The sequence below is a fragment of the Mercenaria mercenaria genome, chromosome 10, assembly GCF_021730395.1.
Source record: "Mercenaria mercenaria strain notata chromosome 10, MADL_Memer_1, whole genome shotgun sequence".
Classification (NCBI taxonomy): domain Eukaryota; kingdom Metazoa; phylum Mollusca; class Bivalvia; order Venerida; family Veneridae; genus Mercenaria; species Mercenaria mercenaria.
The window spans coordinates 78,388,163-78,406,569 of record NC_069370.1 but is presented as its reverse complement, the minus strand read 5'-3'; the positions used below and the strand labels follow the sequence as shown (position 1 = coordinate 78,406,569).

Genomic DNA, 18,407 nt, shown 5'->3' with positions numbered 1-18,407 from the left:
ATAGAAAACAGTAAATACTTACGGAGTAAATATATAAGCACTTTCTTATCTGTTGAGTTTTTATCCTGGTAAGAAGCTGAACATACTATGTGTTTGTAGTCGACGGAGCCATTAGCGTTGAACGTCACAGTGGCGTTAACTGCAAATAAGAAATAATATATAACAGATAAGAACCATGTTTTAAATATCGAAACAATACGATTTGATTTGTATTGTATCTATATGTTTAAACATTGTTCTACTAGCCGACAACAACATAGCAGTTAAAGAGCCCAATTCAACAACACGTATACCAAACTTGTAAATAGTAAGGCGTATTATACACTTTCCTTGCAACGTTTATGAAATATTCTAAACCATTTCAGCCATTTGAATTGAATTTCTGTATAAACTCAAGTTTATGGAAGGACTTTGAAGAAACCCTTATTACAGAATACGGTAAAAGCTACAGAATATAGAATGACAACAATGATAAGTCACAATGTAAGTAACAGAAACTAGCGATATAAACGAACAAATAAGACTAGACATACCACTGTATGTGTTTTCTTCAGTCATCGCTTCTGATATTAATGGCGGGCTCATTTCTGGCGGGGCTGTGACGTCATCATCAAAGGCCAGTGTCACAGTAGGTGCTGGGTTACCTCCGTTTACTTGGCATGTGACATTCATTTTTTGGTCAATCTCACCTATAAGACGTTCTGTGTCCATTCCTTCTTCTACATCTACGTTTAGGAAGGTAACTGTCACGTCATAAGCTGACGTGTTGGGGAAAAAAGATATCTTTCATTAAAAAATATATTAAAAAATATAGCTATGTTTTGTATTTGATGTGTATAGAAGCAACACGTTTTCCATAGCAAAGTAAAATTCTGAAGTAAACTTGGTGTTCTCAAAAAAATAAATTTGTGTTATTTTGTTAGTAACGTTAACTTGTAGATGCTATCATATACTAAATAAATCCTGTTTATATCTTTATGTTTCATCATGATACTTCTGTGTAATTTTTAATTCCTGAATTCGTAATATGTAAAACTGATTATTCATTAACGATAAAATATCTTAGAACCTGAATATCGCCCCCATGAAGTGTTGATAAAACAAGTTTTGGATGCTTACTTAAAACATTTATAGGCTCTGCAAGACCTTCTCTATTGTCTTTGGAGCATGTGTATTGTCCTGTGTGTTTCGTCTGCGCACTCAGTATTTTTAAGTCCTTTTTACCAACCCACTCTATACCTGGCTCGCTTATGTTTTCCCCACTCGTTAAAGGGGTAGCTAATGTTGTTGGACCAGTCCAGTCTGGATATTCAACACCTGATAGCGGGCAAATGATGGTAACTTCTGTGTTGATTGTTACATCGAGTGCTGTTACAGACAATGCACCTGAAACAGAAAGAGAGAGAGAAAAAATGAATTATGGTATACCCGAAATAATTATAGATAATAACTTTACCTGATGCATATTCATGGATGATAGCACTGAACAAATCATTTTCACAGTATATACCTGAAAAGGAACAAATTTCATTTGAGGCGAAGTAACCAAGTATATAAACCTTAATTGTACTGAATGAAGCATTCAGATTCTGTACAGACTCGATACTGTACATATAACTTATGTACAAGTCGCTTTGTGTTTTGCATAATTAAGTATGATGCATAAGAGATATACCGTGATGGATAAACTAATGAATCCGCTATTTATAACACACACTATATATATATATGTAAATCCATATAAAGAGATATATTTTCGAAAATTAAAAACAACCCGTTATATCTTGTAAATTTGAAAAATGTTACTTTCTAATTAAATATCAGCTAGGTGAGTTGGTTACTTTGTTCCGCGAATGAGATCAGTAATGGTATTTGTTGTCACAGGTGTGATATACATTTACTTTTATGCAATGTACACTTTTACATATGAACAGAACAGAACAAAAGTTTATTCAGTAATTTGTACATATAGTACCTCATTACATAATATACATTTACATATAAGATATGATCATGTGACAAAGTTGTTGAAAATTTATAAATGGAGAATGGATCGTAACGGGCGGGTCTTTTTACCCCAATACACCACCAGAACACCCAAAAACACCCCAAGACACCCAAAAAAACAACAACCACCATATCACCCAGCATCAAAATAATCACTTAGTTTGATATTATGAGTGGGTAACTATATAACATGATAACTCAAGGGGAACAACCCAAAACCGCTTAACTGTAAATAAAGGTGTTGCAGTTATTTCCCTCTCAATTGGTGCGATTAAAGTAGTTGTTCTTTAACAGACATACAAACCTAAAAATGTACACATGGAGGTCCCGGGGCAAAAGAACCCACCGGATCGTAACGGTCTTAAGAATAAAGATGATGATGTTATTAAGAAACACAAAAAGCGTTACAATGAAGACATCAGTGTTTGCTATTCAATATAAATACGGTAACCTAAACTGTCTGGAGAACGAACTATGTATAATTCACTATGACAAAAGATAACGAGTTTTTAGTACTGCTGATATTAATGTTTCCATGTAGGTATAATTGTCACTGCTTTTATACAATGTAGATGTGGGAAGAGCACAATTAATAATTTCAATTGCCCGTAAATACTGAAAACTATCATATCAACACTACAATGATCATGTTGCCCCTTATTATCTAAGTAACATATTATTCCTTTTATCGCTTGCTAGTCTGATATATCTACATAAACCTAATTGAACAGATTTTTAGTACATTGCAATAGTTCGACTGATTTATGCATATTTGGTCTTTCATAGAAGTACTTCTTTATACATTTGCTACAATATTCGTTATAAAAGTTACATTTCAAACTAAAATGAAACTCGTCCTCAATATCGTGGACGTTACATGGTTGACAAAATCTTTGGTTTCTCTCCAATCTATCTCTACCATATCTTTCAGTTTTTATGCGCAAACTATATGCAATTACCCTAATACGGGTTAAATATTGTCTAGATTTTTTACAAACATTTTTTTCTAGATAACATTCCATACCAAATACAGGTTTAATATACATATACAAATTATTTAACACATTGTTGTTTACAATATCAGAAAACCACTTTTGCTTGAAACAATCTATAGCCCTTTCTTTAAATGTTAGTAAAAACACATTTGACTGATAAGTAAGTGGGTAATTCCATACATCTGAAAAACCATATTCTTCAAGCAAACATTTTACTTTGGAGACCCCAATTTAACACCTGTTTTACATTCATTTAAAACGTTATCATACACTACTTTTAGTAAAATATTGTTTGTATGCAACAATTTAAACCAGTACTTGATTATTTGAACATATCTCTTTATGTACAAAGGGTATCTTCCTAATTCGCCATAAACTGCCGCATTACTGGTACTAAGTTTAACACCCAAAATAGATTTACAAATTTTTAAGTGGATCCTTTCTAGATCCTTACTTTTGGTAATTCCCCAAACTGGACAAGCATAATTTAAAATAGACCCAACAAATGAGTCAAACAATTGCAGTACAATATGTAGTGGTAATTCGCACTTATGTACATTTAAATTTATATAACAAAACATTCATAGCTTTTAAGGCTTTCCCACAGACGTACTGGTTATTAAGTACAAAAGAACCTGTATAGTTAAAAACAACACCTAAATGGTTGAAGTCATCAACAACTTCAATTTGTTCATTATCATAAAACCAAGTTTCATGGGGACAGATATTACCCCTTTTGCGAAAAACAACTATTTTGGTCTTTGTAGTGTTGACTTCAAGTCCCCATAATTGACAGTATTCATATAAACTATTAAGACTATTTTGCAAATCTTCTTGGGAATGGCCCAATATAACCATATCATCCGCAAATGATAGTAATATGACACAAATTTCATATAAAGATAATCCAGAATTTGTATTGTTCTGTAAATACAGTTCCAGATCTTCTAAAAAATAAAGCAAACAGAGCTGGAGAGTTATTTTGACCTTGACGTAAGCCCACTGATATGCTGAAAACATCAGATAAACTATTACAATGTCTTACACAAGATTTGACAACATAGTACATGGCTTTAAAAATCCTCAACAGTTTGCCATCTATGCCTAATTTGAAAAGTTTATACCACAGACCATTACGGTAAACTGAATCAAACGCCTTTTTCAGGTCAATAAATGCACAAGGTAATCTTAATTTTTGTGACAAAACATGTTCAACTATACTATGTAAAACAAAAGTCGCGTCTACTGTTCTACGGCCTTTGCGGAAACCAAACTGGGCATCTGACAAAATATTGTACTTATCAAACCATCTCTCCACTCTATCCGTCAATATACTAGTAAATAATTTACCAAAATTACTTAGTAGCGTTATGCCCCGGTAATTGTCTGGAGCTCTGACATCTCCTTTTTTGTATATCGGTACAATATAACCATATGACCATGATTCGGGAAAATGACCCAAATCAAAAACTATATTAAACATGTCTGTTAAATGGCCAACTAATATGTCAATAGAAACAATAAAATCTTCGTTCAGTAAATTATCACTAGGACATGATGTCTTATTTCTGTTTAGGCGTTTAACAGCATCTCTTACTTCAACAGAGGTAATAGGAATGTTTAACACATCAAAAACTAGGGTCATTTACATTGCAATCATCTTTAGAATTGAAATCTTCTGCTTCATTGACTACTGTTGTCCTTATCAGGCCCGGATCCAGGACCCGGCCGAGGGGGCCCGTGCCCCCCCCCCCCCCCCCCCCCCCCCCCCCCCCTCCCACCCCCAGTTGGCCGAGAAGTGACTTATACTCATCAAAGATGCACCTCAAAATTTAGATCCAGAAATGCACCAGAGGCCACCATTTCATACCTGTATTTCAAAATTTTCCAGGGGGAGATCGTTCAAGACTGGTGCCCCCCAGTCAAAAATTTCTGGACCCGGTCCTGGTCCTTATATCATCGAACATTTAAGAACAAGAAACGCGGCAATGCCACGAAACCAGGTTTTCAACACTTTTCATAAGAATAAAAAAGTATACTGAATCACAGTGCACCACTTTAAAGTACAACCCTAACCCTAACCCTAAACCCTAACCCTAACCTAACCCTAACCCTATTTTTAGTAACAATGACCTTGACCTTGATCCCAGAAACCCCAAAATCAATCCCAAGCTACAACTTTATATAAGTTTTCTATACACCAAGTTTCACCATGATAGCTCATTCCTAAGTTAAGTTATTGACCGGAAACCCTTTTTCTATTTTAAGTAACAGTGACCTTGACCTTGACCCCAGAAACCCCAAAATCAATCCCAGCCTTTGTCTTGATATAAGCTACATACATACCAAGTTTTATTCAAATATCTTTACCAAAACAAAAGTTATTGACCGGAAACACCAGTTTGACGCCGCCGCCCGCCCGCCCACCCGCCCGACCAACGACATACCCCAATCTAATAACTCAGGTTTTCGTTGAAAACCTGGTTAAAAATACTCATGAAATTCATTTACATTTATATCAGCACCCGACACTGAAGTTTTCTTTTTGAAGTGTTTCCAAAAGTCCTTAGGCTTACTTTTCTTTAGTTCGGCCAACTCCTTAGATTTCTGAATTTTATGTGCTCGTTTCCTTAAATTTGATAATACATTTGTATTCCTTTTTTGCATTACATAAACTATTTCTATCTTCCTGTGATTTATTTTGATTAAAAACATGCAGAGCCTGTTTGTATTTACGTTTTGCCGTGATACAGTCGGCATCAAACCAAGAGTTATTGAAAATTGTTTTCGTTTAAAATTATTACAACGTTTAAAAAGTGAATCTGCTACTTCACAAATAACTTTTGAAAAATTCAAAATCAAATTGTCTACATCTACAGTGTCATGTACAACAGAGTCATATACAATTCTATTAAATGTCGGTAAATTCCCTATTAGACCACGCTTAAATTCATCTTTGTGATCCTCAGACCATTCTTTGTTTATCCTATTTGTCAACTGCTTGTTTAGAAGAGGAATTAGTAAATGTTTAGAAAAAAGAGTCTGCAAGTCTGACTTTAAATTCATTTCCCCTTTAGCTAAGAAATACTGGTTACGCTTTGGTACTCGAGTACTATTTGGTATGTAAGCAAGAATTTCATTTATCACTTTTAAGAAAATAATGAAACTTCAAACACTTATTTACTCTAATGACCCGATATGCAGTGCACATGCTCCAAGAATCCCCTGCTAATTCATTGTGCCGCTATATTGACTTAGAACTTATGGTTAAGTTCATGTATGTAAGCAGGTATCTTATTTAGCATCAGAAGATGGGAAAATTCTATAACTGAATCATACGTCTTACCAAAATTGTTGGTCCTTTTGTACTTATTTATGTCATTTATTCATTCAGTTAGCTTTCATTAGTGACATAGCATTTGAATAGCTGATCTTTGTTGGCACTATCAAACTTGATATTTGCCTTTTTTCATCGAGATGCATATAAACAGTCGTGAAATTAGAACAGAAGTGAGTATATTGGTAACCAAATAAGTGAATCATTCCTTTTAAAAGCTCTGTTTTGAAATGTAAGATCAGAAGACAGGAAACAAAGCTTTTAATGGGGCCTAACTATTTAACTATCTTGCTTAATTAACAATATTATGTATTCATGCACTTGCAGCCTATCTTATGTAGAACTAGGCATGTGCGTTTGAATTTCCAACGAAGATTGGTGTTGACCACTGCTTTTCGTGGCAATTCCTCTACCACTGGTGTTTTAGACTGGAAAATTTCACTGCTACGCTTAAGAATAGAAATTTTAAAATGGGAAACATTTTCAATAGAAAACACCACGATGTACTCGTAAGATCAAAACCTCCTGAAACTGAACCCTACGGCAGTGAATGTATGGATTTCTACATTATTTAAACTATTCTCAAAATATAAAGACATATTATAATGTATTAGTTTTATAAAGTAGAAGAAAGAAACAATCAATCATCTGGGCGTCGCCTTGGAACTGTCATTGACAAAATCACCACTAGGGTATAAACTTGTTAGTACATACAGGAAGGTGATAAGGTGTACAAGTCGTGTGTTAATTAAACACTATATATTAAACCTGTCGCTTAACGTATTTCCGGCAGATCATGGAGCACGCCTTCCACGAGGATGTTCATTTGGGCAAGTGCTAACGCATATATCACAGGTGAGGTGTGCGTCAATGTATACCGAACTGAAGCAGTCTTCAGCATGCATTGATCATTTACTCAGTCTTAAAACATTTTTTTCATGGTCATCTGCAAGGATATGTGTATACTCATTTCAACAGTTATTGATTTCAAAATTGTTAACAGTAACAGCCTTCATATTGATCAACATACGAGTGTATTTCTTTAAAGTATACATCCCTATTTTATAAGAATATATATTTAAAATAATCTAAAATAAATGCTTGATGACCATGCTTGGTATGCCGGAAGATATATTTGAACATGTACCATTGTAAAATATGAAAACATTACTTAGAAACAAATAGTATTTCAAAATTAGCAGTTAAACGTGTTAGTCCAAACCGCAAACATCCAAGGAGATTAAGTCATCCAAACCGGTGTACACTTGTTATCCAAACCGTTACATTCATGTTTTTACTACACAATACGTTTTGTGTCCTTTTGAATCTTAGGTGTTTTCTACATATCACGGTTTATGCATACTTATACTAGAGATAATCCTAATGTATATTTACATTCATTTAGTCCAAATATTTCAATTTAACAAGTAATAAAAATTAAATTTTGGAACATCTGACCGAAAACTGGACAATTTCCATGAGTTAATAAGATATATCTATGCTAAATATGATTCCGACCGCCATATCAGTCCGGCGATTACTTCTTTAGACATTACCGCGATTACTGAACAAAGTTTGGTAACGAAACATAGCAAGGCGTAGTAAATATCTTCAATAACTTACATGAAGTTCCATTGTTTTTGGTGGCTGCTGCCACCAGTGTCAAAAAGAATACTCAGTTTGAGAAATCTTGTCAGTTCTGAAGACCATCCTAACAACACAACCAAAAATAGTTCAAAGCTTTCCAGGTAAACAATTATCTACACAACGTGCAGAATATGCAAAGCTACAATATATGCCTTAATACCATTTTTAATGTAAATTCGGCGACTAAAATCAATACAAACTGAAGTCAACGTTTAAATTAAAACAACCACGTGTATGAATACAAATATGCAAATTTATGGTCACGTGAATAAACGATGACCTCATGTCACATGAACTGGAGCGATGATATTGATTAGCTATTGCATAGTACTGCCACAGAGGTCACGTAGCTTATAACGTAGAAAAGGTAGCTTATATATATAGAAACCTAGCCTGGGAATCCAGACTGACAATTCAAAAATGTTTCCTAACCGCAGTGTCACATGTATAACTACCGAATTTTAAGGCTTTATTTGATAAAGAACAATTACTTCTGCTAGCAATAATCCGCGGCTAAAAATAGAAACGGAATTTCAACGGAAAAGTTTCCAAACATTTCCGGTCCATAGACAATACCAGTTTGTACCTCTGATAGCTTTTCCAGCAAGTTGTAACACTTTTCAAATATGTCAGAACAAACTTAAATGTTCGTCATAGCTATCAAATTGTAAGATATTATATTAATGCAACCCTAGTGATCTAAGAATGTTACTGAATTTTCGACTGCATTGTCTCGTTTTCGTTTCAAGCACGCAAAAATACGACCACATGTTAATTAGGCTATTTATAGAAAATAGATAATCAGCAGTGATATGGATTTCCTCAGGCGTTGGTACTGCCAATTAACACTAATTAGCGCAAATTTAGTGAGATGCTTTATGAACAGGACAGTAATTATTGATATAACTTGAACATGTACAGTTCATCGTTATATCAAGAACAAAATATACTAAAACATGCTTAGCAATACGAGAGTGAACAAAAATAAAAGAACATTCAGTTAAAATTCATTCGATATTGTTTGCAGTGTGACCTGCCGTGAGAATCAAAGACATGTATGTTTTCTAAATAATATTCCCTCACGGATAATCTTCCTTCAGCAAATGTACAATATAAGATACTATATGTATGCATAGATACACATGTATTCCGGTACAATTTCGTCTGACAAAACACGACTTATCAACGTGGAAACCCACAGGTCGCCCAAGGTGACAAATGTTGCAAGCTCGCTTTGACTAAGTTGTGCTAATGTATCACGATTTCATCAACTTGTAAGCCTGTGAAAGTTGGCGCAGGATGATACTAATACTCGCCTTTTTGAAACGGCAATCTGTCAGACTGTAGCAAGTCGTCGGATAACAGATTTGACCAACTTAAAAATTGAATTGTTTCAAGACAGATTCTGCTCACTTCAGCTATATTCATTCGAGTCGCACCATGAGAAAAACAACATAGTGCATTTGTGACCAGCATGAACTCAGATCAAACTGCGGATCCACACACTCTGGTCAGGATCCTTGCTGTTCGCTAACGGTTTCTCTAGTTGTAATAGGCTTTGAAAGTTAACAGCATGGATTCTGACCAGACTGCGCGGATGCACAGGCTGGTGTGGATCCATGCTGGTCGCAAACGCACTATATGTTGGTTTTCTCATGTTGTGTCTCAATATATCTGGATTGATACAAATATATGTATAAAAATTAAAACGGTTTCGTTTCGCCAGTTACATATTTTTCGACTTTTTTCTCGGTCTGACTAAAGTTGTAAGTTTGTCTGACTTAATGTCCAGCATTTTTGCGAAGCCTGCTGCATGTCTAGCGAACTTTTGAGTATAACAGATGGAGTGATAATTAATGCACCTCTAAAATACCCTGGCTGCAGAACTGACATTCTGAGATGCATTTGTGGTGCTTGTTTGTGTTGTTTTCTTTCACAAAAGTCTCATGAAAACCACAGCTATCTGATACGGACTAAATCAGTGTGTATAATAATTCATGACAGACACTGCCCAAAAGCTTTAAAAAGAAATCTTTAAAGCTGAATTATTTGGAGAAAAAGCTTATACTATTTATTCATAGTAAAACATCTTCGATGTAGTTTATGTTGTAGTTTTCGTCACAAATAATCAAAAAGGATCAAAACTATTCGTTAAAGACTGAATCAGTGTGTATGTAAACAATGACCGGCAGTGAAAAAGTTTTAATTTTGAAAAACCAAAGCCGAATATTAAACAAAATGCAAAAAAAAAACGTTCTTATGGTTTATATTAACAATTCCTCAGTTGTCGCTTTCTTTGTAATATTTTAAACATTGATTAGCAGCCACCATCAGCGCTTTGAGCGCTTTCATTTATTTGAGCGGCCATGTTGGATAGATCCAAACACACGGCTACCGGTGTAGTTACCATACAGTGTACACAGTCTATTCTATTGTAGTCAGTCAAAAACCCGTTATTATAGTCATTGTGTAGCCGACCGTTAGCTAACCGCATTGAAGTAGTCTTGTATAAATGTAACATTTTAACCACACTTCCATTACAAACCATATCACATGAGGCCCGTAATAATGGCACATCTGGAAGACAGTCAACTGAGTCTAAGTCAGAAAGTTGACGGTCACAAGCAACGAAATCAGGTTTAGTGCCCACACGAGCATTCCAGTCTCCAGCCACCAGTACGGTACCTAAACTTCCAAAATGAAAAATGTCATTTACGACAATTTCAAATAAATCATCAATAATTATGCTAGAAGCCGGTGACTCATCACCCCACGTATAAACACCCCCTAGAACAACGTCATTTTAGATCTCAAAGAAGTGTTTATCAAATTTTAGCCAGATGATGGTGTCAAAATGATTCCTTTCAATGGTTATTGCAGATTTTATGGTATTTCGAATAAATAAGACAACCCCTCCGCTATTTCATTTGGCCCTTCTATGTTTAAATTTCCTATAGAATTTGAAGCATGAAAAATCATTCAGCTCAATATTTGAGTTAGAGTCTGTCCAAGATTCCAACATAATAATGACGTCATTTTTAGCGATCTTATTCACAAATTCAGGGTCACAAAGTTTTGTTTGGGTCAATCAATTACAATTCCAAACATAAATGTTGGGTCCGTTCTCCGAAAAATCCTACAGTTTATCTTTAATTGGTTTGCCATCGATGAACAGCGTGTCGTACGATATCCAGGCATTTTTATTGCCTTTAAGGGCTTCTTTCAATTTTGGTATCAAACGACGCCGTTTTGCTACAACTTCCGGCGGGAACTGTTCATGAACAAAGTGTAAGTTGTTATCTAGATTTTTGCGATAACTCTTGACCAGCTCTTTATCTTTGAAGTACGAAAACTTACAAACAATTTTTCTGTTAATTAACTTGTTAGGATCATCGTTTTGATGGCCCATCCTATGTGCGCGCTCAATTTTAATACTTTTGACTATATCTTCGCCCATTTTGAATTTCTCTTTCAGGTGCGCACGTATGAGGCTCTCAGTAACCGTTACGTCTGGCCTCTCGTCCTTCTGCTCAGTAACACCGCCAAAAATTAAGTTGTTCCTCATTGACTGTGACTACATATACAACATTTCTTCCTTTATTTTCGAATTTTCTTGCAAAAGTTTATCAATCTCGTACTCTTTTCCAGACAAATCCATCTGAATGTTTTCAACTTTACCATCTAACTTGTTAAATTCACTTTCACTAGTTTTCTCTACATTATGGACGTAGTTCCACAGTTCCGATTCAATGTTATCTACTTTTTTCTCCAATTTGTCTTATGTTTGTAACTTTGCGTCCATACTTTTCATCTGGGCCTCCATACTACCAAATTTAACATCCATATTTTCAACTTTAATGTCAGTCTTTTTCAGATACGACAAAATATCATCAGAAATGTCAGCTTTAACAGATTTAGCACCATCTTTATCCTGAATCTGTTTGGACGTACTTCCTCTAGCATTGGTTGCCATATTGTTAGTGTTACTGTTTATTTCATCGAACACTGTAACTTCATACAGAATAGAGTTAGTTGAGTTTAAAACAGCACTTATATTTACTGTATCCGTAGAATCTATATCGGAATTACACCCCGTCGGACCTCCCAATTTTTGCACTTTACTCAATGTCACGTATTCCTTATCAGCACTACTGCCTTTTTGCCGTTTATGATGCTTTTTAGTCATAATTCATAATTTCCGATAAGACAGATACCCATAGACTATCCAAATAAAAATTGTACAATTCATAGTTCTGTATATATGATATCCAAGATTTATTGACAATTTTATCCGCCGATCTATTATTGTAGTGAAGTTTGTGGTTTTGTAAATGATCTATCAGTTGAAAGAGTACACATGCAATTTTGTAAGAAAATTTTAGGCGTTAAAAATGTACACAAAATGATTTTATATATGGTGAATTAGGTCGTGTCTCTTTTAGAACAGTTCATATGTATAATGTTATAAAATACTGGTTAAAGTTACTACAATTTAGTCACAATAAGTATGTTTATATGACATATAACTTGTTAAAGGATGATTTTGAACGAAACGATGTAAGTAATTGGTGTTCTTTAATTAAAGATTTACTGTGTTCTTTAGGTTAACTTTTCTGTTTTGTTTCGTTCCGTTCTGTTTCTAGTTGCAAAACATATTTTATTATATAATATAGACATATGTAGAATTTTGAATGTTATTTTCTACATAATATATATATCTTTTAATTATATACTGTACTATATATATTTTTAATTATATACTGTACTATATATTGCTCGGCGATATATGACCATTTTGTGTCGATTCGCCGTAAAACCCAACTCCCTCACTGTACTATATATTGATATGTGTCGCAGATACAACTGTATAGACAGGTGTAATATGTGGTAGTTTTGTTTTTTCATGTATGTAAATGTGTATATTATATACCGATAACAAATTTCTGTTTTTCAAGAAAGTATTACAGTATCTTGATAATGTCAGAAATATCTAGGAGTGTTTATTGACACGAGTGTCAAATCATTTTAACAAGTTACAATCGAGTAAATTTACGCATTAATATTTTGCAGTACATGTTGGAAACTAGTCCAGTATTTAGTGAAAACAATAACAACAATAGAAACGTTTACAACATTTTGATATTTAAATAGTGTCACGCATATTATCATTAGTGAAAATGTTAGAGGACAGATTTTCTCATAGTTATTTCTGACCTTCTCCGTAACAGTATTTTTAATTCCAATCTAAAAAGATATTTTACAATGTAAAATGTCCTCCACTGTTTCGCTATATCTTGTATTATGTAAATTGTATGTCACCATGGGTTTTGTAGCTTATATGAAATTAATAAAGTAATCTATCTGTCTAAAACATGTCCACACCTAGTCACCTGATCACCATATGCTAATACCTGTAAGAGTGATAAAACTAGATTGATGTTGGTTTTATATATTTACATCAGGCCTCTTGCCTTCCGCAAAAGGCAAAACTTAAAAGAATACAAGAGACAAAAAAAAAAAAAAAAAAAAAAAAAAAAAAAAAAAAAAAACAAAAACAAACAAGAGGGCCAAGATGGCCCTAGGTCGCTCATCTGGGAAACACACCATAACAGTGTAAACATGTTTGGCATAGTGACTTCATGGGAACAAATATACTGACCAATTATCATTAAGACTGGATCAAAAATGTGATCTCTTAAGTGTAAACAAGCATTTTCTTCAATTTGACCTAGTTTTTAAGCTAAGATGACCTACATTCGAATTTGACATAGATTTGATCAAGGCAATCATTCTGACTAAATTTCATCAACCTCGATTGAAAAATACAGCCTCTATCGCATACAAAACGTTTTTCTTTGATATATCCTAGCGACCTAGTTTTTTACCCCAGATGACCCATATTCAAACTTGACCTTTACTTCATCAAGGCTAGCATTCTGACAAAATTGCATGAAGATCAGTTGAAAAATACAGTCGCTATTGCATACACAAGGCAATCATTCTGACAACATTTTATGAATATCCAGTGTAAAATGCAGCCCCTATTGCGTACACAAGGTTTTTCTTTAATTTGACCGGGTGACCTAGTTTTTGACCCTAGATGACCCATATTCTAACTTGACCTAGATATCATATAGACAGACATTCTGATTAAATTTCATGAAGATCCAGTGTAAAATTTAGCCCCTATTGCATACACAAGGTTTTTATTTGATTTGACCTAGTGACCTAGTTTTTGATCCCCGATATCCCATATTCTAGCTTGACCTAGACTTTATCAAGGCTAGCATTCTAACCAAAATTCATGAAGATCAATTGAAAAATACAGCCTCCATCGCATACACAAGGTTTTTCCTTGATTTGACCTAGTGACCTAGTTTTTGATCCCAGATAACCCATTTTAAAACTTAATTTAGATGTTATCAAGGTAATTATTCTGACAAAATTTCATGAAGATCAGTTGGAAAATACAGCCTCTATCGCATACACAAGGGTTTTCTTTGATTTAACCTAGTGACCTACTTCTTAACCCCAGATATCCCATTTTCAAATTCAGCCTAGATTTTATCAGGATAATTATTCTGACCAAAATTCATGAAGATAAAATGAAAAATACAGCCTCTATCGCATACACAAGGTTTTTCCTTGATTTGACCTAGTGACCTAGTTTTTGATCCCGGGTAACCCATTTTCAAACTTGGCCTAGATTTTATCAATGTAATCATTCTGACAATATTTTATGAAGTTTAATTGAAAAATACAGCCTCTATCGCATACACAAGGTTTTTCCTTGATTTGACCTAGTGACCTAGTTTTTGACCCCAGATGACCCATTTTCGAACTCGGCCTAGACTTCAAAAAGGTTATCATTCTGACCAAAATTCATGAAGATCAGTTGAAAAATACAGCCTCTATTGCATACACATGCTAAATGTTGACGGACGACAGACGCCGGACATCGAGCGATCAGAAAACTCAGGTGAGCTAACAACAACAACAAAAAAACAACGTGTAAGTTGTGCAACATTTATTTCTTAATACATAATTACATAGCTACGTATTGAGTAACTCCAGCACCCCGGACCTACTTGAGCAAGTTCATGTGGTTCCCGGCAGTTTATTTCTGTGTTTGGATCGCTTGAAACCCTGATCGCATGTAGCAATTAACTTACTTCAGTTTTATTTAAGACAGATTTTAATTCGAAGCAATCCGTATTTAATGACCAAAAACCACTAGAGCTCGAAACTACTTTTGGCCGAATCGCCAAGTTTCACTTAAGAATTAGCAGGCATGCATCAATTTGAACAATCCTATAAAATAGCTGAGTTACGAACAAGAGCCATGTTAGACATGGCCAATCCCCCCGCCGGGCATATTATAATTGAAGGCTAAAGTTCCTGGCAAGTTAGTGTCTGAAAGTATTCGTTTTGGGAGAAGCTTTGAAAAACCGTTTAGTTGTGGTCCATATCAGGGGTTTTAAAGATGTGGAAGAAAGAATTATTCAGTGGTGAGGTGGTTTACTGCTAAATTTTATTAATTTTCATGAACAGTATAGCTGTATGATGTTTTTCTATATGGCTACTGTAAAAAGAAGGAATGGAAAGCTAACAGGGAACAAGAGTGCCAGAATGTCACAATATATGCCCGTCACAGCAAATTTCTTACCAGGTAGAGATGTCTTAAAATACACCTAAAATTGGAAAGTAAATCCAGGTCGTACCACAGAAAAGTGGTCTTGTTTTTTCCCTGTGGTCAATTATAACAAGAGGGCCATGATGGCCCTATATCGCTCACCTGTTATCATTGCACTTGAGGACAAGAAGGTCCTCAGAAAAAATATCTAAGTCCAAAGGACAGTAACAACAAAGGGAAGAAATTTAACCGAAAAGAAAAAAAAATTCTTACAATGTATAGATATGTCAAAATACACCTAAAACTTGGAGGTACCATCCATATTGTACCACAGAAAAGTGGTCTCGGTTTTTCCCTAAGGCCAATAATAAAAACGTTCAAGAAAGGAACCAAGATCTTGTGGTAATACAAGTTGTGTGCAAGTTTGGTTAAAATAAAATCATAAATGAAGCTGCTATTGTCCAGACAAGGTCAAAATAGCTAATTTTGGCCCTTTCAGGGGCCATAACTCTGGAACCCATAATGGAATTTCGCCAGTTGAAGAAAGGAACCAAGATCTTATGGTGATACAAGTTGTGTGCAAGTTTGGTTAAAATAAAATCATAAATGAAGCTGCTATTGTGCAGACAAGGTCAAAAAGCTAATTTTGGCCCTTTCAGGGGCCATAACTCTAGAGCCCATAATGGGATCTGGCTGGTTCAAAAAAGGAACCAAGATCTTATGGTGACACAAGTTTTGTGTAAGTTTGATTAAATTCAAATCATAAATGAAGCAACTATTGTGCAGACAAGGTCAAAATAGCTAATTTTGGCCCTTTCAGGGGCCATAACTCTGGAACCCATAATGGGATCTAGCCAATTCAAGAAAGGAACCGAGATCTTTTGGTGATACAAATTGGGTGCAAGTTTGGTTAAAATAAAATCATAAATGAAACCGCTATCGTGCAGACACGAAATTATTGACGGACGCACGGACGGACGCACGGACTGACGACGGACGACGGACGAAGGGTGATCACAAAAGTCACATAGTGACAAGGTGAGCTAAAAATGTTACAACATAAGTTATTTATAGTAAAAACTAATGGAAGTTAATCTTAAAAAAAAAAAAAAATTGTAAGTCCACACAAAAATCTTTATTAGGTAGAGACTGGTCAAAATACACCTCAAAATTGGATGTAGCATGCATGTTGTACTACTGGTCTCGATTTTTCCCTACGACTAGTAATGAAAAAGTTACAATAAAAACTATTTAAAGTAACAACAAAGGGAAGTAATTCTAAAGAAGGGAACTGCGCATGACACTTCGTCTCATGATGGTGTATAATTGTGCCAAGTTACATCAAAATCCCTCCATGCATGAAGAAGAACTGCTTCGGACAAAGTCATTCTTGTATCTGACTTTTGGCCTCTAAGTGTGACCTTGACCTTAGACCTAGGGACCTGGATCTTGCACATGACACTCTGTCTTGTGGTGGTGAACATTTGTGCCAAGTTATATCAAAATCCCTCTATGCATGAAGAAGAAGTGCTCCGGGCAAGGTTTTCATTCTTGTATCCTTTGACCTCTAAGTGTGACCTTGACCTTAGAACTAGGGACCTGGTTCTTGCCCAGGACACTCCATCTCATGGTGGTGAACATTTGTGCCAAGATATATCAAAATCCCTCCATGCATGAAAAAGATATGCTGCGGACAATTTTTTTTTAGAAAATATGATAAAGGGGAATAACTCAAAAAGTAGGCAAGGTAGAGTTATTGTTCTTGCACACTGCACTTCCTCCCAATGTGTTCTATCAGTGTATGAAGTTTGAAGAAAATCCCTCCAGTACTTTTGGAATTATGCTCCGGACAAAATTTTTTAAGAAAATATGATAAAGGGGAATAACTCAAAAAATAGACAAGGTAGAGTTATTGTTCTTGCACATTGCACTTCCTCTCAATGTGTTCTATCAGTGTATGAAGTTTGAAGAAAATCCCTCCAGTACTTTTGGAGTTATGCTCCGGACAAAGATCGTTGCGGACGCACGGACGGACGGACGGAGAGCATTTCTAATATCCCCTTCGCCTTTGGCGGGGGGATAAACAAGATAAAAACAAATGTATAATATTTTTACTCTGGTACATAATAGCAGATTGTCTGTTTTAATTAAAACTGTTGACTTACATTAATTACTTTATATTGATTAGATAACATCTCTGCAGCTGTTATGTGTTTTGATACTTGCATTTACCTCCACGTATTATGAATAGTATCATTTTAACTGCGAATTTTAGAAATTGTTGTAAATATTTCTATTGAAAACATGACAATGTTTAAGTGTAAGTGTGCCCTTTCGGTATATTGTATTTTTCTAACTGAAAAGAGTATGCCAAGATCTTTCTGACGGTCGGTAACAACAACAAGCTGCGTTATGTCTGAGTGGTATGTAGGACCCCCGAATGTAAAAATGGTCACATATGTAAAAATAGTAACAAACGTAAAATAATCTTACCGTATATGTAAAGACTTTCTACAGATGTAAAACCGACTTGTTACAAATGTAAAAACGTTGCTGGTGATATATGTAATAAAAATGTGTCACAAATGTAAAAACAAACTTTTTGTCACATATGTAAAAACAACTTCCTACAAATGTAAAACACAATATTTGCAGTCACCTTGTGATTTCATCTATTAGAAATAGTTTCGCCTTCTATTTCCTAAAACGAAAACTATATAGCCGGAGTTGTCTATACAGTGATATGTGTAGTGTGCACGGGTGTGTGTAGTAATGGGCTTGTCTGTCC

General features: G+C 34.9%; 1 protein-coding gene across 2 annotated transcripts in view; it reads right to left on the bottom strand.

The window, feature by feature from the left end:
* The window catches only part of LOC123561058 (nephrin-like), a 107,187-nt gene that overhangs the window by 13,591 nt on the left and 75,189 nt on the right, over positions 1-18,407 (bottom strand). For both annotated transcript variants that reach the window (XM_053516560.1, XM_053516561.1), the window contains exons 2-4: positions 1,120-1,386; positions 534-758; positions 23-139 (exon numbers count right to left, since the gene is read on the bottom strand). In XM_053516560.1, coding sequence (XP_053372535.1) covers positions 23-139; positions 534-758; positions 1,120-1,386 — 609 coding nt within the window. The remainder of the gene's footprint in view (positions 1-22; positions 140-533; positions 759-1,119; positions 1,387-18,407) is intronic.